This window comes from Lathamus discolor, chromosome Z, assembly GCF_037157495.1.
Source record: "Lathamus discolor isolate bLatDis1 chromosome Z, bLatDis1.hap1, whole genome shotgun sequence".
Lineage (NCBI taxonomy): Eukaryota > Metazoa > Chordata > Aves > Psittaciformes > Psittacidae > Lathamus > Lathamus discolor.
In genome coordinates this window covers 80,335,146-80,358,912 of record NC_088909.1, presented here as the reverse complement: position 1 = coordinate 80,358,912, position 23,767 = coordinate 80,335,146, and the positions used below count along the sequence as shown (strand labels likewise).

The 23,767-nt window shown below is 36.7% G+C and overlaps 1 protein-coding gene across 1 annotated transcript in view; it reads right to left on the bottom strand.

The window, feature by feature from the left end:
- Positions 1–23,767, bottom strand: part of PTPRD (protein tyrosine phosphatase receptor type D) — a 297,658-nt gene that overhangs the window by 78,610 nt on the left and 195,281 nt on the right. The window contains exons 17-19 of the mRNA XM_065661688.1: positions 21,173–21,382; positions 17,240–17,400; positions 8,452–8,564 (exon numbers count right to left, since the gene is read on the bottom strand). Of these exons, the coding sequence (XP_065517760.1) occupies positions 8,452–8,564; positions 17,240–17,400; positions 21,173–21,382 (484 nt within the window). The remainder of the gene's footprint in view (positions 1–8,451; positions 8,565–17,239; positions 17,401–21,172; positions 21,383–23,767) is intronic.

Sequence of the window (23,767 nt, the reverse complement as noted above, 5' to 3'; positions counted from 1 at the left end):
ACAGACACTGAAAGAGCCCTAAAGGGGAAAGAATAGTGTTTTGACAGAAAACAAAGTGACTTATGCATAATCAAGAAAAATGAACTTGAAGAATGAAGGTTACCAAGGTAACCAAAGACACCTGAACCTGCAAAGGAAATGGTAAAAAACAAAGAAACCTCAAACCAACATAAAATTAATTTAATAAAATAAATTATAAAGAATGAAATGGGTAAGGATTAATAGTAATGCATCAAGGTCTAGAAAACTGACTATGTATTCTAAATTAGAAATGCTCAAATATCTTATGAAACTTTGAAGTGACTAACATGCAACTATGAATGACTAGAATAACATGCACCATTGCTTTCAGACAACAGTCACTGAAGACAACATTGGACATCAGACAATTAGAACTTCAAAAATGTTTTCACTAGTAGCAGATTGTAGAGGCAGGGGTTGTACAGTTTAGCTGGACACGCATACTGACTGCACTAGTACCTTTAAATATGCTTAATCTGAAACCCCATTTATCAACCCCTAAAAGTACCTACAATCTACTTCAGGTGTAAACATCTTTGTCCACTGATGAAGATACTGAGTGAAAAAGAAGAACTGGGAATTGGAGATAGAGATAGGTGTGGAAGCAAGTACAGGGACAGCAAGGCAAAGAAAGACAGAAGATGTGGGGTCAACTAGAACAATCTGCCAGCTGAAGATTTGCCAGGCAAAAATTTGGGACGTTTATTTCACACTATTAGTCTTCACAACCCTTCTGCAAAATGCTTACTTTCTTCTCTTCATGCTTTACACTATCACACCTAAAATGAAACTGAGTTTTCAGTTACTTGTGGGAAGAAATCAGAGCTGGCTAGAAAATATCAAGCTAGTGAACCCCAGGATCTCTTGAAATTACAAAGGAAAAACAGTGATGACTCAAGGGGGCTCAAGCTGGAAGCCATGTTGCACAATGCAGTTTGCTTTGTCACCGTGAATTTCAAGAGCATGCCTAAGACAGTGAACTTTCATTTCCTGTAAATGTAGCTGAAAATGACTAAAATGACTATGTGGTTACAACACAGTCATGCCATAGTATGTTTTTATTTATTTATTTTTAATTCTCATTTTCTTTTTGATTTTTTGACATTTCAGGCATCATACTAGATTACAAAATAATGTCTGGTAGCACTGTCCTTAATTCTTCTAACCGTATACTTATATATTTATATATTATCTTCATAGCACATCTGTGATGGTAAGACAGTATTTAAAGTAGATACTAAAGCACACTGTCAGTCAACTAAGAAAGCAAAATATTAATATATAATGGAAAAAATTATTATAGATTTCAATTAATAAATTAGTCCATGAGTACTAATTTATCTGAATCCGTTCTGGTTGTCTCCCATTTTCTTAGAAATTTCACTTAATAGAACTTGGCTATTCTCAAAATGAGTGTGGGTGACAGTCATCTAATAGTTACACTGATCCAGATCAAGCACCCCTATGGAAAATATGTGAGCGAGAAGGCACAAGAGAACTCCAGACTGATCCAGAAATGGAGGTGGACTGATGTACATCTAAAACAGTGCTTGAACAAAGAAAATAACAGAGACAAAGATGTTTAGACCTTTTCGAGCGAATCGTGGGAGAGAGTTATTATCATATAAGGACTGAGTGGTAGTTTGGCTAGAGAGGGAGGACACAGAGCCAATCAGGGAGGCGTAGGGGACTGAATTACTGCTCAAAGCTGTAAAAAGTAAAAGCCAATCGGAAATGGGAAACAAATTAGTAACAGCAGTAGACCATCATAACCAATCAATCTTGCACATACAGACACTTCAGACATTCACAAAACAGCATCTGGACTCAACTGAGATGTCTAAAGGTCCAGTTACCCTACTGTAGACATAAGGGACATAAAACCAAAAAGAATGAGACTTGTTCATCACATGATGAACCTCTCTAAATTACCAGCATCATGAACACAAATCTCAATAATTAGCTTACTTTTAAAGAAAAGTTTTTAAAGATGCTGAACATCCATTCCTTTTTATAAATTTCTTTTTTTTTATATACTCCTCTATATGCCACTTGACACTCCTAAGGGGAGATTTCACATTAAACACGTTGTGCAAAATGAAACTTGACATAAAACTTTCTTTTCTGAGGAAAAAAAAAGGAACTACTTACAACTTCAGAAGCTGGCAATTTTTTTGACTGCCATTTTCACAACTCATTTTGGGCACTTGGACATTTATTAACTTTCTTCAAAAAAATATTTTGCAGTTAACTTGAGAAGTAATTGCATGTGGTATATTTTCATCTTTCAAATACATAAAATGTACTCTACTGAGACAATAAAAGTAGCTACTTCTTAAAAGAAGTGCTAAAGGACTTTATGTAATCAGACTATGAATCATAACAAGCATCATAATAGATTATGCTATGAATGAACATTTCAAGATCTCATTGTCTCATGCAAAAACATGAGGCTCCTACTGAGCTCAACGTGAGTTGGTTGTGAACATCAGGTGTAGTAGTTTATTAAAAAAAATCCCCAAAGTACAGGTAAGAACACTTATTTTTGTGGCTACAAATAAGAAAATACACTTATTTGCTAACACACCTCCACGTCAATCAACACATTATGAAAACACAAAAAAATTAAAGACAAAATACAGCTAAATTACAACGGATTCTGTGACATGCTAGAAAGTCAAAAGAAACACCATGCTGAAAACATGCTTTCAAACGTTGAAATTAGAAAATAACGTGTTAAAACCTCTTAAAAACTCAAACAGGAAAAAAAAAAAAAAAACAAACCCGACAAAACCATGTTCCTTACCCCATTTTCCTTCCCCTTCCCCCTGCCTCCCACCCAAACCAGCACATGAAAAACACAGCTGAAACTGTATCCGTAAGAAGCTTTTATTTCAGATTTGGTAAAAGATTGCCTATCTTATGCAGCCTAGTAGTGACCCCTCCACATGAATAAAACGAGAATGTACGGTTTAACTGCAGATTAGAATTATCTTCTGGTTAATCTGTGGTAAATACATGACTAAGGAACACAGAATACCATATGTGCTACAATTTCACGGAAAAACTGACAGAGCAAGATCAGAATTCATCTACATACTAAAGGATATTAAACCTGTTACGTATTCTCCTTTACCACATTGAAACAAGTGGGTGTTTGGCCTTTTCATTAAATTAGGATTATGTTTGTTGTCAGGGTTTTATAAAAAGAGCTTTAAATCATTTAAGAAACACACATTTCTTTACAAATTTGGACCTGTAGGTTGACATGCCCACAATAAACAAGAAGGAAGTTAGAAGTAGCTGCTAGCACACAGATTAGAATCTAGATGAACTGAAAATGTGATACATTATTTTCATAGAAATTTTCGTATTAAATAAATTGTATTTCAGGTCCACATTTAATTAATACTCTTTGATTTTAAAAATCCTGATTTATTACATCTTCATTTTTATTTAGTAACACAAAATGCTTTCCCACACACCAATCAGTATTAAGATGTTTTTTCCTTACAGGAAAAGGAAGGAATCAATGACAGTGTTTACTGATACTTACCCTTACCAAAGACATAGAAATACCTACATGTTAAAATTCGGACATGGAGACCGGAAAAAATTAGCTATGACCCTGATTCAAGAGGAATCTGGCATCCATGAAAATTTAGCAAGGATGACTTTAGCATATTTCACAAAAAATTACTGCTACTTTAGAATTTCTTTTTCATACAGTTACAGTAAAGCCAGAGAGTGATCTTACATCTTGTGTACAAAGCTAAATTTACAAGATTAGCTCTAAAGGAATGTCATTCTTCAACAGCTATTCTAAAACAGTTAAGAATGTGTAATATCGCAAAATTAAGTTACTTTTATTCCAGAAGAATTGATGTTCTTCAAAAGCAGATGAATTATTCTGGAATGAAAGTGAATTTTTTTCTGTAACGAAGACTTAGCTTTACAAGGCAGCCCAAAAGGCTCTGTAGCATCACAACAGAAGCTCCAGTTCTGAGTGAGGTGTGAAAGCCATCTACACTGAGAAAAGGAAAAACCTGGTTTTCAGACCATGGTCTAAAATTGTTCAATATAATAACATGTTGCAAAGCCAGCAGGAAAAAAAACCAAAATTACTCTTGGGAGGAGCAGAACTTACAACTCCATCTCCCAGCTAAGCAGTTTTTGCTTGCCTCTCTGTTTGAAAGCAACCAAATAGGATATCAGCAAATGCTATTTGCACTCTGGAACCTACCTATACTTTTTCTGGGTGTTTAAGTGAGTGAAGTTCACATGAAGAGCTGTATGTAGGATTGCTCACTGTAAAAAGGCTATTCCAGTATCGTTTTGTCATGGAGACAAACCACAGTAGTTCCTTCAGCATTTTCACAATTCTCATAAACAGAATTGTGTGGATAAACTAAGGGAAGAAATTTCCTCCTACCTTGCAAAGCAGATGACTGAATCTAGACATGACTTTTTCCACTTTTGTTACTTGCACTGGTTTTATCTGGACCTGTTTTACCCTTTTCCTGCCTCATCTTGGAAATCAGTTATGGGAACTTCCTTAGAAATTCAGAGAGTGTTCTGTGAACACTTACTTGTCTAACAAAAAACAGCCTTTTACTCAGAGCAGTAATAATTTGATTTATTTTTCTTGTGGTTCTAAGCATCTTATTTAGTTTGTAAGAGATAATGAGATAATTGTTTAATTGGCACCTGACTGCACAAATTGCTAATGAGCATGATGTATTCTATACTTAAATGAGGACAAAACCCCAGTCACATCTGAGGCATGACTCAATTTAGTTCTTTGAGTAATTGGCAGATTGAAGTCTTTGCCTGAGCCTTGGGTTTCTCTTAAATGCCTCAAACCACTTAACATCACTTATTTTCCTCTATGCAAAACTGGGTCTCTTCATTTCAGGAAACTTTTGTGAGGGCTTAATTATTACCCCTTCCATACCTGGCGTGGAGACTTCTAGCGTTTTTGCACCAGGCTACTGATTTTAATCCTGTTTTCATAAGAAACTTGTAGAATGGGAAGAATGTGACTGACTCTTCCTCAACTACTCACTCCAGTTCCAGAAGAATAACAGACTTATAAATGAAATCCTGTATGCTACTGAGAGATTGGGTATTTTTGTGTTTACTCAAAGAAAACCTGTCACGCCTCTGACCCACACACAGTCATATGGGCTTAATCTAACAAATACACATTTTTGGATAACACATATGAACATTGGATCCTATTCTCAGATGTAGAACAGTGGGCTATTACAAACGTAAAGACAAAACTTCAATTTTGTCTATGGAGCTACTCCATCCAGTGAGAAAAAAAAAGGCAGAAATTAATTTTATCCTTTCTGGACAAAGTAATATAGGAAACTTTTTAGGTAGGTAATAAATTAGTGAAGAACAAAATTCTGTATTGACAGGACAAGAAAAAGTGACATGAAAGTAAGACATTTGCTGACTGCTAGCTTAGACTGTGGACTTTCATCTCATCTTCATGCTGAATTGACAATTTTATGACAAGTACAACATAATTGTGACTACATCACTGCCTAGATATCACCAGAGATAAAATCTTGTTTTCCTACAATTTCTGTCAAAAAGTTATGCCTAACCACCTGTATCAGAAGTATTCTGAGCTTGTGGTTAGAAATTCAAAATTTACCAGAGGAAGAGTTTCACTTTCAAATTATTTTGTCATGATATACCTGATCAGACCTTTCCTTACACCAAATATATGTCTGCTAGCATTTTTTTGGAAGAGGCTGCTTAGAAATCTTTTACAGTATTAAAGCTTATGACAACCGATAATTTTATAGGAGTGTCTCATTCACCTCTCCCAGTGAAAACTAGCAATCTGGATATGCCAATGTCTTAGAATTTTTTTCTCTAACACTTCTTCACATTAAGAATTCATTATAACCTTTTTTTTTTTTTTCCCCTCTTCCACTGGAAGCAACTGGTGTGCTTAGAAACCTCCAAGAAAACTTTCTACCTGGTAGAAAATAAAAACCACACACCTGAGTCAGAAGGAATAACAAAAACAACAAAACTGGCACCCTGTATATACAGCTTTTCTGTAATTTTCCTACATTCATCTTGAAAAGCTTTGTCTCCCATGTTATTTGAAGGCGTGTTACTCTGTGGAGTTGGATAAACATTCTAACAAGATCTAAATATTTAAATTAAATTCATCTGGATTTTAATGAAATGGTAGCCCTAACTGAAGGTAATGTGAGTTAAGTGAGGTTCTGCTTTCACTAGCACAAACACTGTGTCTTAACTTCTCTGGAGCTTACATGTTAATTAGCCATTGGTACACAGCAAGAGGAATCTCATGGGCTAGAAATTTTCTCCTTGATATTTAGTTGCATGCTGAGAATCAGCAGTAACAGGAGTGACCTGTACCTAGGGGTCTTAGGTGGTACAACGGTAGGAAAAAAGATTGCAATTTGATTTCTGTTCTATATTTTTAACAATAATTTTAATCCTCCATTCTATAAAAAGATTTACGGCAGAGAAAAAGAATTCATAGGAGAAATGGATTGCAGATGTTCTGCTCAACTAACTACACAGAAAAGTGCAAGCTTCCCAGATAAAATATAGCACTGTAAGGAAACATATATGTCCTGTCCTCTCCAGTCACTCTCAGATCAATAAAATGAAGTTAAGGTATCTGCAAGTGCCACAAATTCTGCAATTTTTTAGTAACTTTACATTATAAATGTAAATTTAGGATTAATGACAATAAATTAATTTTCTAAGTGAAGCTGTGAAGACTTGGCAGCATTTTTTTTTTCCCATATATTACTTTACTGGATGAGAAATACTAAATAGGTAGGCAAGACTCACCATCTAAATACATGGGCAGCAGAAGTTTATGCTTATCTACCTAGTTATTAAGCCATCCATTCAGTGTATAACTGTATACAGATAATTATTTGTTTTAGGCACAAGCTAAACTGTAAAAAACTATTCTTCTTTCCATTCATGATATAACTGTATACAGACAATTATTTGTTCTAGGCATAAGCTAAACTGCAGAAACTATATTCTTCTTTTCATGTTTCAAAGACTTGCATGCATACTTCTATCTCTGTAACAAACTTTAAGCCTTTGTATGAAAATTCTGGGTAACACAAACCTTTGCTTAGTAAAGGTGAATCTACATTAATATTGCAGAAGCAGAACTGTGAACTAAAACTTCCACTCTGCACTTAGGTTCATATTGTGGAGACATCCCAGAGTATGTGAACAACATTTCCATATCCAGATAAGTCTAAACTAGAAGATGTGCTCCTAAAACATATAATTTGCTCCAGCTGCTAAAGAGCATTCAGCGTACTGGAACAGACAAATAAAGTAAGGTAAAACTCAAGCCTCCAGGATCTTCCTTTTCTACCTCTGCCATATGCACACAGTGTGGGATATTGAGTCTTTAGTCCCAGATTCATTGCTCTGCAGATTCACTCCTACCGAGGCTATCTTAATATAGACATTATTTAGAAAATCAGAAATAAGATTTGCAAGTTCAGTTAACCCTTTTGTAATATTTAGTATGTCAGATTCTGCAGCTCATCTCTTACCATCTCAAGTACTTTGCTTGCTGCCTTTATGAGCCTGAATTTATTATCTTTTATTTTTAAATAAATTTGACAAACACAAAGCTGAAGAAAGTTTGGTAAGTAATATGCATCAGGCTGGGACTGTATGCAATCACACTGCAGTAGAAAACAAGTCTACTGGAATACATCATGATAAAAATAAATCAATACTATTTTAAGTACTTCTCTCCCAGTGTTTTTTGACTATCAAACCAAATGTATTAAAAAAACCCCAATGTTTAATAAATAAGTAAATAAAATATTTAGGAGTGTGTTGCTTTTACCTTCAGAACTACTGATGTTTTAGTAGCCTCCTTGACCCTAACATACAGTCTGATTTTTTAAAAGACGAGACTATTTCTCTAGTTAGTATTTCTTTTCTGTATTGTACATTTGTAATGTAGTGTAACTTTCTATGATATTAATGGATTACCTGATAATGCAGTAGGTAAGAAGGAAGCTTATTATTTACAAAAAAAGTAGCTGTAAAAATATTGTTAATAAATAGAAGAAATGCATTTCCCAATAATCTTTTATAGCATTGTCAGGTTTAACTTGGATTTTCAGTTCATAAAACACATCCATCAACATATGTGACTTTTGGGTCTTCTTTTGTAGAACTTTAATTTTGTTCCATTAAGGATTTTTCATTAAATAAAGAAATTACAGAATTATTTCCAAAACTGTTGAAGAAATACATCGTGCAAAAACTCATAAGCAATCAACATATATTTTTCTAAACAACCAACATTTCTGTTCCATAACAGAGCCACTAATCAGTTTGTGATCACATAGCTCTCAGTAAGGTATTGTTGTCTCTTACCTGGAGTTTGAAAATTAAGGCGTCGCAGCTCTACTGGATCTGTGGGATGGTGAGAGGGGACCTCCTTGCTGTTGGGTATGCTGCTTTTTCTAGAATCAGATTCAGCCCTCTTCCTGCATGGAGAAGGGGAATACAAGTGAACATAAGATCAAGGTGTTAGCTTAACAAATAAAGCTGCCCAAGTGTTTAATCACTATATTCTAAAGACAGGCTGTATCTTTCTGAAAGAATATTTAATCCAGTGCAAAGGTAAAATAATTATGCATGTTGGGTAGGACAACTACAATTTGCAATGGCAAAATGAATCTAAGTATAGTAAGTAACGTGAGGGGGAAAATAGCTCCATTCTGCCCTAGACTGATTCTCTAGATCATTATTCTGGGCACCCAGGTAGAAAACTATTACAAGATATAACATGAAATAAATATATATAAAAAATCACATTAATTTAAAAGTTAGCTATACCTTTATTAAAAACTCTGGAAAATTAAACACATAATTAAAAATAAACTGAAGTTATAATAATTGACTTCATAATTTATGCAGACAGTTTTGCATTGCTAAAAAAAAAAAATCACCTCTATGGGTACTTTCAATATGACAAAAAACAGTATAGAAGATATCTATCACAGAAGACACCTATTCCCTTCCTTTTCTAGGAAGTAAAAATTTGCTGTGCTGCTTCTCATCTCTCTAAGAGCTCCAGTACACAATCTTCATGCAGCTGACCACGCCTACATATTGAAGGCTCAGATTATGTATGAATGTTTCTGATCAAATTAAGACTGTCACTGAAATTATAGTACTCCTGTCAATCTGTCCAAAATAAATAAAGGGAAAAATGAAAGAAAGGAGGAAGGTAGGGAAAGAAGAAGGGAGGAAGGAAGGGTAAGACGTAGGGAGGAAGGGAGAGAGGGAGGAAAGGCGGGAAAGGGGGAAGGGGGTAAGGGAGGGAGGGAAAAGAGAAGCAGAGTCCTGACTGAAGAGTGTTTGGACTCTTGACTGTTCTGATAAAATGGACTCCCCTAATTTGGGAGTATCATTTCCTAATGCAAAACATTGGAATATGTAAATTTAATGCTTTAATTCAATATGAATCCTTCTTCACTAGTCCTCTGAGTTCCTAAATGAAAATGCAAACTGGGTGATATACTTTATCTAACATAAAAAGAAGATGCAAACAGCAACAAAGAACTACTTTGTGAAAACAGAACTAGGATGACTTTAAGGTTTATGATCACAAAATCTATTCCAGGTGTCCAATATTTGCTCTAACATACCAGTATTGGGGGCCTGGGGGTGGGTGTGCATGTCTGAGTGTTTTTGTTTATTGTCTTTTTTTTTGGGGGGGGGTGGGGTGGGGTGAGTTTTTTGTTTGTTTGTTATATTTAGATTTTTTCTTTTCCCTTTCTCTAATTGATTTAAAATGTCAAAAAGCTAAATCTGTTATTATGCCACCAGGCTACCCTCTTAAAAAATGCTCAATTGATTTCTTGCTGGTCTTAAATTATGAACACCTGGTGGCATTCATGAAAGGGGCATACGGCAAGATTTCAGAGACTACGCAAAGAAGCCAAATAACAACATTGTTGCAGGAATTATTTAAAAGTTATAATTCCTATGATTTTATGGGTGGGGGGAGAGGGGGAAAGGGAAGTGTTTAGCTGTAAACATATTCCATCTGTTCTCTGGTAAATACCTTAACACATGTATTAACTTCTCTTTAGTGAAGTGATGAAGATTTAAATCTGATTCTTTTGGTTTTACTCTTATATTAAAAAAGCCTTATGGAGAAACTCAGTAGAAATTCTTTTTTCAGTTTTGATTCTGACTATCTTAAACTCCTACCACAGCAGCACAATGCCATAGTTTTCTTTTTTCTTAAGAAAAGGGGTGTGATACAGCTTTAAGTATTTTTGTGCATATTTCCTTCTCCTCAAGTCTAGGGATCAGTGGAATTGTCCAGAGATAAGCTTCATTTGCCTCTTCTCCACTTTTAAGTCACTACTGGGCAGCATAATTTCCCATTAATCTACTAGAAGCACTAAAATCTCTTCTAATAATTTTTTTTTGAATACTTGTAGGACAATTTATTTATTATTATTTATTATTATTCTGGCTTTGTCATTTCTTCAGACTACATATATCACAATTGTTTTAGATTATGGAATGGTTTTGAGACAACTGAGGTGGAAAAAAAATCCACAAATGACAAATGAAACCACCACATCATCTTTGCTTGTACAACTATAAGTCAGCATCAAAACTCTGTGTATGGAGCATTACGGAGATTAGAGTGGCTAATGCTTCAAGGGCAAGCATGCGTTCCTTCAACAGCTTTGGCTATAGCAAAGAACCACTGTCTTAACCTCATTAAAACACAGATAAAACTTCATGCACACTGCATAGCTGTGCTGCCTCTTGAAATCGTACCCATGGAGAAACAAAAGCTGCAAAACTTATATTTCTGTTCAGTGCTTTCTTTCTTCCTCTCTACATAACAAATCTTTCAGCTGCCTTTGTACTGATACTATAGTCATTTAGACTGACAGGTGCTCTGTCTTAGATAATTAGATAATTATAGGATAACTTAGACAATTATCAGGATAACTTTTTTCCCCCTCTTTTTTTCTCCTTTCTAGATTAAACAAAGAGTGATTACTTTTCTTGTCTCACCTGTCAGGTTTACTGCTCCATTTTAATGCCGCAAGGAGGGAAGAAAAGGTGCAAAGTTAGTTGGCCAGCAGTAAACAGGGTAAGCATGACAACCAGAGATGTAAGAAATGTTGACTTACAGTAAAGATATATAACAATCAAAAGGTGAAAGTTCATCTAAATCTTTAATGCTTGGGAATCACAGAATAAATCGAGGATACAAGGTTAAGTCCAAAATGAATCTTCTGCTGAAAAAAAATCTCTTTCAGACGTTATCTGCAAAGTAGTGCCACCTCAAATTTTTGCCAGTGGGATAATGTAGAATGGGCATTTAATCTGAGCTATCAAAGTAACATTAACATTACACTGAAAAAAGATGCCTCACTAAATTGTATTTCCCTCTTACATTCTAGAGAAGAGAGAAAGAAGGAGAGGACAGACAAAAGTGGAAGGCAGAGGAGAAAAGAAGAAGAGGGAAAGAAAGGCAAGCAAAGAACAAGGTTAAATATATGAGACAGATATGACTTATAATGAACAAAAAACAAAAACAACAAAAAACAAACCCCAACTTTTAAAACTATTTTACAAAAATAGATAACAAAGCCTAGAGGTGGTAGATGCCCTGCTCCTGGAAACAATTGAGTTCAGGTTGGACAGGGCTCTGAGCAACTTGATGCTGCTGCTCCTTGCAGACGACTTGGAATATGGAACAGATGACCTTTAAGGTCCCTTCCAACCCAAACTGTTCTAGGAACAAGGGCCAAAGCTCACTCTGTTAAAAAGATTCAAGCTTAGGTCCTGTCTATTAAAACAAAACAAAACAAAACAAATAAACAAACAAAAAAATGCATTGTAAGAGCAAAGTAGATGAAGTCTATCAAAATACATTTATCTTCCCTACAAATGGAAACTCACTGTACAAACATACATGGCTCTAGAAAGATCTAGAATGAGGAAAATTTTGCTTTTCATCAGTGAAGGTCTCAAATCAGAGAACTTGTGATTCCTTAAAAACAAGGAGGAATAACCACATAAACTCAGGTTGAAAAAAACCCAAACTATCAAAACCAAAATGAATGAAAGAAAGCTTTCTGGGGACATGAGCTCTATATTTTGTTGGTTTCTCAGATACACTGAATGATTTCTAGAGTTCTTTAACATTCACTAACTGGGTTTCTAACCATGTAAATCCTGTGAAAGTGAACACGTGTCACACATTCAATAATCAATTGTAGCTACAGCTACAGGTTGGGTGGAGAAGTGATTCAGAGCAGCCCTGCAGAGAACCTGGGCATGTTGACTGATGAGAAACAACATGAGTCAGCTTCAGCGTGCACTTGCAGCCCCGAAACCAACCATATCCTAGGCTGCATCAAAAGGAGCGTGACCAGCAGGTCCAAGGAAGTGATCCTGCCCCTCTACTCTGCTCTTGTGAGACATCAGTTGGAGTATTGTGTACATTTCTGGTGTCCTCAACATAAGAAGGGCATGGACCTGTTGGAGCAGGTCCAAAGGAGGGCCACAAGGATGATAAGGGGGCTAGAGCACCTCCTGTATGAAGACAGGCTGAGAAAGTTGGGGCTGTTCAGCCTGGAGAAGAGAAGCTGTGTGGAGACTTCATAGAAGCCTTCTAGTATTTGAAGGGCGGCTATAGGGATGCCGGAGAGGGACTCTTCGTCAGGGATTGTAGCGATAGGACAAGGGGTAATGGGTTCAAACTGAAACAGGGGAGATTTAGGTTAGATAGAAGGAGGACATTTTTTACTGTGAGAGTGATGAGGCACTGGAAAGGGTTGACCAGTGAAGTTGTGAATGCTCCATCCTTGGCAGTGCTCAAGCCCAGGTTGGACAGAGTGTTGAGCAACATGGTCTATTGTTCAGATTTAAGTCCAGCAGACTAAAGATCTGCTCCAAAATAACTGTGTCCCTTCACTATGACTGTGGGGTGGTACAACTGCTGCAATGGCAAAGAACACTGAGCTGGCCATTGGCCAAGTCAGTTCCATTTGCAAAGACATCAGCTTCAGAAAGACAGGAGTTTGTAACTGTAATTCAACTGTAACTCAGAAAAAAAATAATTAAAAAAAAATTCATGTTTACTGTGCGGATAGTTGAACACTCGAATGGGTTGCCCAGAGAAGTTGTTGAGATTCCACTCTTGGATATATTGAAACTTCCTGGCCATTCTCTGAACAGGGCTGGGACAGGGTAATGTCCAGTGGTAGGGCCCTTTGGTTCTGTGATCTGTGAGCTCTTAAGTGCACAATACATTAATCGGCCTCAGTTGAGTTGGATAGCACACTGTAGCTATACCTGAGGACAACAAAAGGTACTCTTCAGTATTTTCCCCATTTATTACTGTTAAGTACAAGGCTGCAATGACCTTTTGGCTATATTCTAATATATGATCCAAAAATCTTTCTATGCGGAATTCTTGCTTTCAGAATTTAAGAAGACAAAATGCAGAAGCAATAACTGACCAACAAATAATAAAGAAGTAAAAATTTAAGTCCTAGTACTTGAGACAGCTAAACCACACAACTTATCCACTCTATCTGTAATAACATTTGTTTAAAAGGAGGGCAAGATTTGAAAAATCATGGCAGTCAGGTGATGACTGGATAAGGGAAATATAACCCCCATTTTCAAGACGGGGAAAATGGATGACCCAGGGAACCACAGACCAGTCAGTCTCAACCTCTGCCTGGCAAAATCTTGGAGCAGATTCTCCTGCAAAGCATGCTAAGGCACATGAAAAACAACAAGGTGGTTGGTGACAGCCAGCATGGCTTCACTAAGGGGAAATCCTGCCTGACCAGTTTGGTGGCTTCTGTGATGGGGCTACAGAACTGATGGACAGGGGTAGAGCAGTTGATGTCATCTACCTGGACTTGTGCAAAGCGTTTGACACTGTCCCACACGACATCCTTCTCTCTAAATTTGAGAGATATCAATTTGATAGGTAGACCACTCGGTGGATAAAGAACTGGCTGGATGGCTGCACAAAAACAGTTGTGGTCAATGGCTCAATGTCCGGTTGGAGACCGGTAATGAGTGGAGTCCCTCAGGGATCGGTGTTGGGACCGGTCCTGTTCAACACCTTTTTCACTGACATGGACAGAGGGATTGAGTGCACCCTCAGCAAGTTTGCCAATGACATCAAGCTGTGTTGTTCGGTTGGTATACTGGAGGGAAGGAATGCTATCCAGAGGGACCCTGACACGCTTGTGAGGTGGGCTGATGCCAACCTTATGAAGTTTAACCATGAGAAGTGCAAGGTCCTACACCTGGGTGAGAGCAATCCCAGGCACAGCTACAGGATGGGCAGAGAATAGATTCAGAGCAGCCATGTGGAAAAGGACTTGGCCGTGTTGGTTGATGAGAAAATGCACATGAGCAGTCATTGTGCGCTCACAGCCCAGAAAGCCAACCGTATCCTGGGCTGCATCAAAAGGAGCGTGACCGGCAGGTCGAAGGAGGTGATCCTGCCCCTCTACTCCGCTCTTGTGAGACCTCACTTGGAATATTGTGCACGATTCCGGTGTCCTCAACATAAACAGGACATGGAACTGTTGGAACAAGTCCAGAGGAGGGCCACGAGGATGATCAGGGGACTGGAGCACCTCCCATATGAAGATAGGCTGAGAAAGTTGGGGCTGTTCAGCCTGGAGAAGAGAAGGCTGTGTGGAGACATCCCAGCAGCCTTCCAGTATCTAAAAGGGACCTGTAAGGATGCTGGGGAGGGACTTTTCATTAGGCACTGCAGTGATAGGATAAGGGGTAATGGGTTGAAACTTAAACAGGGGAAGTTTAGATTGGATATAAGGAGGAAGTTCTTTACTGTGTGGGTGGTGAGGCACTGGAATGGACTGCCCAAGGAAGTTGTGAATGCTCCATCCCTGGCAGTGTTCAAGGCCAGGCTGGACAGAGCCTTGGGTGACATGGTTTAGTGTGCAGTGTCCCTGCTTACGGCAGGGGTGTTGGAACTAGATGATCTTAAGGTGCTTTCCAACCCTAACTATTCTATGATTCTATGATTCTTCCCTTAATATGATTTTTGACTATTTTTTTTCAAGAAACCTTACTCATTCTTTCTCTATGATAGAAATTAAAATGTAAAAGTAGTATTTTAAATCATAAGATTAGCAGTCCAAGTCTCTTCATTAGGGCTTGTAAAATATACTTGTAAAATTTCCTGTATGCATGAAAATTTCTCCTTTTCCTACTTGTTATACATTTTTTAACATGTCAAACTCTGGTAGCCATGGTAATTCAACAGAGTGAATTCAGAAATTAAATTTCACTGTTTTGTCAAAGCACTACCTAAATATCATTACTGTCTCATCTAGTTATTTTTCTTCTACAGACAGTAAAGCTATTGAACTCTTAGCCTGCATCCAGGTTGCATACTCTAGAAAAGAAAAATCCAATTATATATTACTTTTTTTACAGAAATGAAAAGTTCAGAGAGGACCACAGACTGGTAAAACTGCAGTCATAATTTCTCAGAGGTAATTTTCAAAATCAGTGCAGTTTAACAATTTACAGCTCATACGTGAGAATATAAGAATAAATAAATACATATGGACATTTGCCTGAACAGCTCTAATACCACTAGTAAATAACAGATGCAAAATGTGTCCCCTGTTTTCAGTGAATGACAATCTCTTCGTACTACTGATGAACAAATTTTACCTGCTCATTTGTGGATTATGCCTAAATTTTTTTTGGTAACAGAACTGGAGTTTGTTACTCAATCAACATTCCCAGAAGCATTTACATGCCTGCTTTATATGCCCTTGTTTAGATTTGTTTTGTATGGGAAAAGTTTTAGTTTAATACTCCAAATTAACCAGAAAAAAAGGAATATTTCACTTTCAGCACATCTCTAATGACTAGGTTTTAAAGTGACAGACAGCCACAAACAGAGGTTCACTGGTTGCTAATCAATTAGATTGTCTGAGACAGTAGGCAGTAATAGAAACCTTCAGGCGACACAACAGACCATGTATTATGTTGCTGTAAGATTACAGACGTAAAGAACATTCTATAAGTGTCTATCTGTTTGGAACCCAAAGCTAAGGTAAACCCTGAACTGTTTTTCATTGCTGAATGGAGAATTGTCTTTCTATAACCTGAAGTGAGCTCTCTACAGAGATCTTCAGAGGTATGTGAGTGGAGACACTTAGGAAGAGAGGAGTATACAGGGTGGCACACTTAAAATACTTATATGCAGTTGATACCATCATAGCCATTAGTTTTAGAAGACGTACTCCATTTAATGAAATTATCACTAGTGTGCCCCTGCACCCCCAACAAGGTCACAGCATCTTTATAGTATTCTCCAATTATCCTTCATCAATATATCTCTAAAATGTACCAGGAACAAAATGTAAATCTTAAACTTTGTGTGTTCGATTCTTTGGTTTTGATGTGGTATCTAGATCTCTGTGAACTCATTTACACTGTAAAAGACCTGTATGTATATATTAAGGCATCATACACCATTTTTATTTAGTACGTTGTAAGGCAGAGAGAAGTCCTTTGTGTAATAGAAAACCTACATCTGTGTCACAGTGAAAGAAGAGTGAGTTTGATCTCTTTGCAATATTAGTAGAAAACAGCTACTGATGTTTCTTTAATCTCTTAGTTCTGAGCTTCAATTCATATATTTACACTGCCAAATTGAGGCCAACTATCAAAAGCAAAACTGAAATTACTTGAGTGGAGATGAAGATGATGTTTAACATCAAGCTGAATGTAACCCCTAATGTATTACTATTGCACATCTACAAATAAGTTTTAAAAAGTCAAATGTGTGAATTCCATACATATATATATGCAAGCACATATTTTTCACAAACATTTGCAAAGTGGAAAAAACATTTAAATGCATAAATATTAATCCTGTCATCAGCAAAAAAATAAACCCATGTACCTGTAATTTTTGGAAACTTTCTGTCAATCTACTAAAATTTCTGCAGTGTTCTGGAAACCATTAATAAATACGGAAATATACAAAAGCAATTGCATTACTGCTGTAGTACAACAAATATAGAGTAGAACAGTATTATAAAATGGCCAATATCAGAAAGATACATGCCTGCTAAAAAAAAGTAAAAGGGAAACTTACCTTTTATAAAGAAGTATAGCAATAACAATACAGATGATAAACACCACTGCAAGAACTGGTCCAACAACCCAAATCAAGCCTTCTTCCTCATCTGTAATTGGTTGGGGATCAAGATCCATTGACACAACAGGATCAGAATATGGGCTGGTTGCATACATGGTCTATACAAATAGATAAAGGAGTGCATTTAAAATATGAACTATGCTAGATTTAAAAGATATATATATCTATATACAGATATATAGATATATATACACAAGATACTGATGTAATGAACACAGCAATGTGAAAATCTTTACTTTGTGCTAAATATAATCACAGTGACCTGAAACTAAGTAACACAGTCCTCCATAGAACACTTTGCAACTTAAGCAGAAAAAGTGAAAATGAAGTATTATGAAACTGAGGAATATAACCAATCAGTTACTCATTTTTAGTTGTGTTTTTTTTTTTTTTAGCTTTATATTGGCTTAACAATATTTCTTTCTTCAAGATGTAAAATAATGTTTCTGAAACAATGAGAATACTACAGGTGAAAACAAAGGGGACCGAATGTTGGAAGCTCCTACAAAAGGAACCTATGGCAATAATAGGGTGCATTTTGAGCAATCAAAACCTATCTGGCACTGTTCTTACAGAAGATGGAAACAACTGGAATTTTAGACTGAAAGCCAGGGGAAGCCACTGTAGAATAGGAAGGGAGGCTAAATACTCAAAGCATTTCTTACGGTGGAACTAGAATTATAAATCAATAGAGGCCTTTCAAAATCTTTGCCTTACTGGATGCTGTTAAGCCAAGTGGCCTAGGATAAGACCTGAGATGTCTGATCTATGGGTGAGTGCAGAGTTAAAGTTACAGATAGGAGAGGCTGAGGAGCCAGCCTGCTAAAATCGGATCATGCAAAGAACTCTGAGCTACAGCAAAATAGAAGTGGAGAATGGTCTGTACTTGGTTCTTGCCTTTGCTGGGGTGTCCCCACCAGCACTTAACCAGCATTTGAACTACAGCTCTTGCCAATGACTTCAAAACTTGATTCAGCAGTAAATCAGGAATATCAACCAAGTTAGACTAAGATAACCAGGAGAAGAAATTAGCTTTCACTTACCATGTTTGCAGTGTATTCTGAAAGATGTCCTAAGCAAGACAAGTGTTATAAAAGGAGAAGTGTTTTTCACACTTCATTTTGCCTTGTTTTGGGCTCTGGGCCACAACAGTGCCTGGGTTTGAGACAGGATTAGGACCAAGAAAGCTGATGCACAAAACTAGCTGGTACTGAGCTAGCATGCATGCCAGTGATGTCCATCTTTAGCATATGATGCTCTTTTACTAAATATGCACCAAACATTTTTAAAGTCTGTGATTGCTGCTTAGAAATTGAGAAGTCTGTATGTTCCATTTCTGAAACACCTGAGCTGACTGAGGATTTTTTCCTAATTTCAGTAATCTCAAAAGATAGAAGAAAGCCTATTGTTACAGTGAGACACTGTATTTAGCCGGAAGAAAAAAATGCCTGGGAAGGGATTGTCCTGGTTTCGGTGGGGTTAGAGTTGATTTTCTTTCTAGGAGCTGGTGCAGAGCTGTGTTTTGGCTTTAGTCTGAGAACAGCGCCGACAACACACTGGTGGTTTTAGTTGTTGCTAAGTAGCACTAACCCTGATCAAGGAGTTTCCAGTTTCTCATGCTCTGCCAGTGGGGAGGGGCACAAGAAGCTGTGAGGAAGCAGAGACAGGACACCCGACCCAAGCTAGCCACAGGCATATTCCATACCACAGTACATCATGCCTAGTATATAAACTGGAGTGAGCAACCCAGAAGCAACTGATTGCTGCTTGGAGATGGGCTGGGTATTGGTCAGCAGGTGGTCAGCAATTGTACTGTCCATCACTGCTGTTTACTGTGGTTTTGACTTTCTCCCTTCAGTTTTATATCTCTTGTATTTTTATTTTCCTTACCATTATTATTACTAATAGTAGTATACTGTACTTTAGTTATTAAACTGTTCTTACCTCAATCCACAGGTTTTACATTCTTCATATTCTCCTCCCCAGCCTGAGGGAGGGGCGGGGGGACTAAGAGGAGGGGGTGAGCAAGCGGCTCTTCATTATTGGGTGGGGTTAAACCATGACAGGGATTCTGAGGGATTCTCAGGGATAACAGTATGAACACTTACTACCTGTTCTCCAAAACCAGAGAATTTTGCTTTTAATTTTCAACCAACCTGTATTAATCACATTTTTGCAAAAAATGACTATCTTGTTTCTTTCCACTTGATAACATGCTTAACTTATTCATAGACTGTAACAATAAACTCTTTCAGATTCCATTTCACAAAATTAAACAAATTCAGACCTCCCCATGCACTGTTGTAAAGCAAGTTCTTAATTTCCCCAAACAGAGTAGTTTTATGATAAACCTTATGTAAAAGGTATTTTGAATATTGGGAAAAACATCCCTCACAAGTTACAACTCATGCATCAGTAGAATCTATAGTCCTGGAAGAAAACCAGCTATACCGAGTGCAGATACACTAGAGCATTGGGAGTTGAAGCTTACTCACACTTACGAACTCTTCAATCTCTGTGACTACTTCATACTACTTAATCACATATATTGTTCAGATGGCATGCTAAACCAGATATTGTCCATAGTGTAAGCTTAGTAATGCCTTTTGAAATCTTCAGCAGTATGCCCCTGGATATATTTTGCTATACTGGCCTTTTCAACTGTAAATTCATAATCCTATTTATTCCTGCTATATCATTCTGACTTCTAACAAAGAAATTACACATATCTTAATTAATATAAAGAAATAAGAAAGAAACAGTATATTGTACTGAAAATATCAATTTAGTAGAGGTAATTTCTGACACACAGACTTTTAGAGATCTCACTTTACAGACAAAACTGTTCACTTTCTCCAGTTTGAACTTTTCTGATTTAGTGCCTTCAGAATTCACTGTCTCTGCAGTCACTGTTAAAAAGTTTAAGAGGAACTTTAGATTTATATTAGAGTCCATGGGAAACAGTTATTTTCTTTTCAAATAAAGCAATGTATCCAAACATATTCAAACTGAAACTACTTCCTCATTATGTAGGCAAATTCTGTTGACATCAAGAAAGCGATTTTAAGTCTACGCGTCGGAAGCATTTGACTAGAATTCAGATTATGGTGCAATAGTTTTGAGTGGTTGAGCCAACAAATGTAACTGTTAGGTTTAGGTACCAATATTACACACTGTATGTTAACATATTAATGTGTATTGCAACTTCTTTCAGTGGTCCTATTTAAATATTTTTTTTAATTACTATTTTACATACAGTAGATCAACTCATACATAAAAGGACATAACTACAAGATGAATTATGTAAAGAGGACGACAGCTCCTTATTTATCTCACCTCAGGTATTTTCCTTGATATTGAATTATTTTCTAACTTTCTAAGAATTTACTGATAAAGGTGTTAGGGAATAATGAGTGTAACAAAAAAGGCTAGTTGCGCATGTATCTGATTCAGTGGATCTTTCCAAGAATCCTGCATACTGAACACCACAACTCAATAGTAGTATTAAGGCAAAGGAGAAATTCTTTTCTAAATACCTTGGGAAATAAGCCTCTAAACCTGTGTCACTGAATGTCTCAAATGGCAGAGCATGCAATTTGAGAAGGATCACAACACATCTAGCTAAAGGTTAACATTAGGTTTCTCTTATACACAGAAGTAACACATAAAGGTGTAAGCAAAGTAGAAAATTTCAAGGAATTAACTGGAACTAAGCAAGGAAATATTCACTTTAGCGAAGCTGTAACGTATACTGTAAAAGAATAGCTTTTGGGAGCTAGCATAAGTATTATACTTCCTCCACCACCCCCCCCCCCCCCCCCCCGGTTGTGGAGCAGTAATTTAGAGATTTAAAAATATTAACTAACTTACAGATTCTGAGTGCTCCATTACAGCCAATACAAAGAAGACATATTCTTGACCACTCTGCAGTTGCTTATTCTCAAAGCCACCATAATGCTTCTTATCCCCCAACGTGAACTCCGTAGGAAGAACTTCGAAATGAGCTGCAATATATGGCTTTAATTCAACTTCCCTCTCAAGACGAATGCTTCTGCGTTTCCTAGCTATCTCCTTAAGCAGCTTTAGAATGAAGGGAGAAGAAAGAAAAAGAGAAAGCAAAAACAGAAAGGTAACAAAACAGTTTTAATGTAACTTATCGACAATGTAATGAGAAAATCTAATACATGACCAGGAACTACAAAAATACAGTTTGCCCACATTCCATGGGGCATATCAGTATTATTACATCAGTTCTTGCAAAATTTTTCAACATCTTGTCATCCTTGTTAAGGTAAGACACTAGGTAGGAACTGAACAGCCCAGTCTACAAACATAAAACAATTAGATCAGTTTTCAGTATTTGATATTGTTGTCTCTATGGGAAAAAAAACCCAAGATACCATCTCTGAGGACATATATACATATATACAGGCATCATATTACACACCACATACATATATGTGTATTACATATGAAGTCAGTCATAGAATAGAACCATACAATAATTTACATTCAAAAAGACCCTTAAGACCATCAAGTCCAGCAATTATCCTAACACTGCCAAGTCCACCACTAAACTGTGTCCTCAACTGCCACATCTACATCTCTTCTAAATACCTCCAGGGATGTTAACACCACCATTGGTCCAATTCTTGACAACTCTTTTGGTGAAGAAATTTTTCCTAATATACAATCTAAATCTCCCTTGGTGCAACTTGATGCCATTTCCTCTTGTCCCATAGCTTGTTACTTGGGAAAAGAGACCAGCACCCACCTCACTACAGCCTCCTTCCAGGCAGTTGAGGAAAGCAATAAGGTCTCATTGGACCTTCCTTTTTTCCAGCTTAATCGACCCCACTAAACAACCCCAATTTTCTCAGCTGCTCCTCATAAGAGTTGCGGGTCTAGACCCTTCATGAGCTTTGCTGCTCTTTGTACTGGCTCCAGCACCTCAATATCTTTCTTTTAGTGAGGCAAAGCAGCCCAAAACTGAACATGGCATTAGAGTGCAGCCTCACCAGTGTAGAGTTCAAAGGGATAATCACTTCCCTAATGCATAATAATATTTTCTCCCTTCCTATAAAGATGCAATGTACTTTCTTGTCTCCCGTCTGATACAATGAAACTTAACAAGTAATAGAATGTAATTATTTTAAAGACAAGAATAAAAAAAAAAATTGGAAAAAAATCCCATCTTTAAAAATTTGTTAACTATTTAAAGCTTTTTCTGGTAACTCTGAAATACAAACAACTGAATACTAAGTAGCTACGAATAGCCTTTTTGTACTTTGGTAATATTGAATTACTGAACACCTCAGGTAAAAGCAAGCTTACAACATACTTCAGAAACAGTAAACAAAGTGCAGAAAAGATTATAGAGTGATTTTTAAACATATCTTCCATTCAAAACCTGAAATTGACTGCCATTTTGTTTGTTCAAAATCACAAAAAGTTGTGTTCTTCATGATGGGCATGTACAACACTACAGAATAAACTGGTTACAGGAATCAGTAACAGGATCTATAAATTCCAGGACAGCTTTTCTATTGGTATGCTACAAAAGATTATCTACTACTCTATCATATAAAATCCACACTTCAGATTTTAACTGCCTAATCTGACTTTCAAAATGTAGCTTTTCCATGTTTCATAAAACATTTGTTCTGATGAACAAAGCTAAAATTTACATCAGTACATTTAAGACAAGGTGCTAGACTCAAACTTGGAAAAGATATAATCATTAATGAAGGAACGTATTTTATCTGTTATAATCTGTTGACAATTACTTATTAAATCAGACAAATGCTTATTCAGTATCTTTTATTACTCTGGATATACTGACATTCAACAAATATTAATCTGAGCCAATTACAAGGAGCCTGAACTTTTCCTTGGTGATGATGACTTCTAAGGCCTCTTCACAGTTTCCCTAATTTTTCACTTATGAAACTTATTCAATGTCCTGTAGTCTTAGACTGCAGTCATAAATTTCCAAGGTCACACAGTAATCTTTTCAGGACACAAACAGTGCTAATACAATAAATTAGCAAAAAAAAAAATCCATGTTAGGACAAGGAGACAAATCTACAGAGCTAAATACAGATTAAACAAAACACCCCACCAAACCAAAAAAGCAAACAAACAAACATAAAATGTAATCTTTGTTATATACGTTAATTCTAGACAACATGTTCACTCAGAGAAGCTCCCTCTTGCTTCAGCCTATTCTTCTGTGCCAGGCCTTAGCTTAGCTAGCACATTCTGCCTTCTTCACACAGGTTCTGTTTTTACACTTAGTGTACATTTATTTTGTATTTTCCAATTATACAGTTAACAACATATGTTTATGGTGCGTGTAAAATTATCTACTATTCACTCTGCTACTGAGACAGAAGCTTTTAATACTGATCACTTTGACACCACTTCTCACTGAAGTACTTATTTCAAACACAGGCTACAGATACA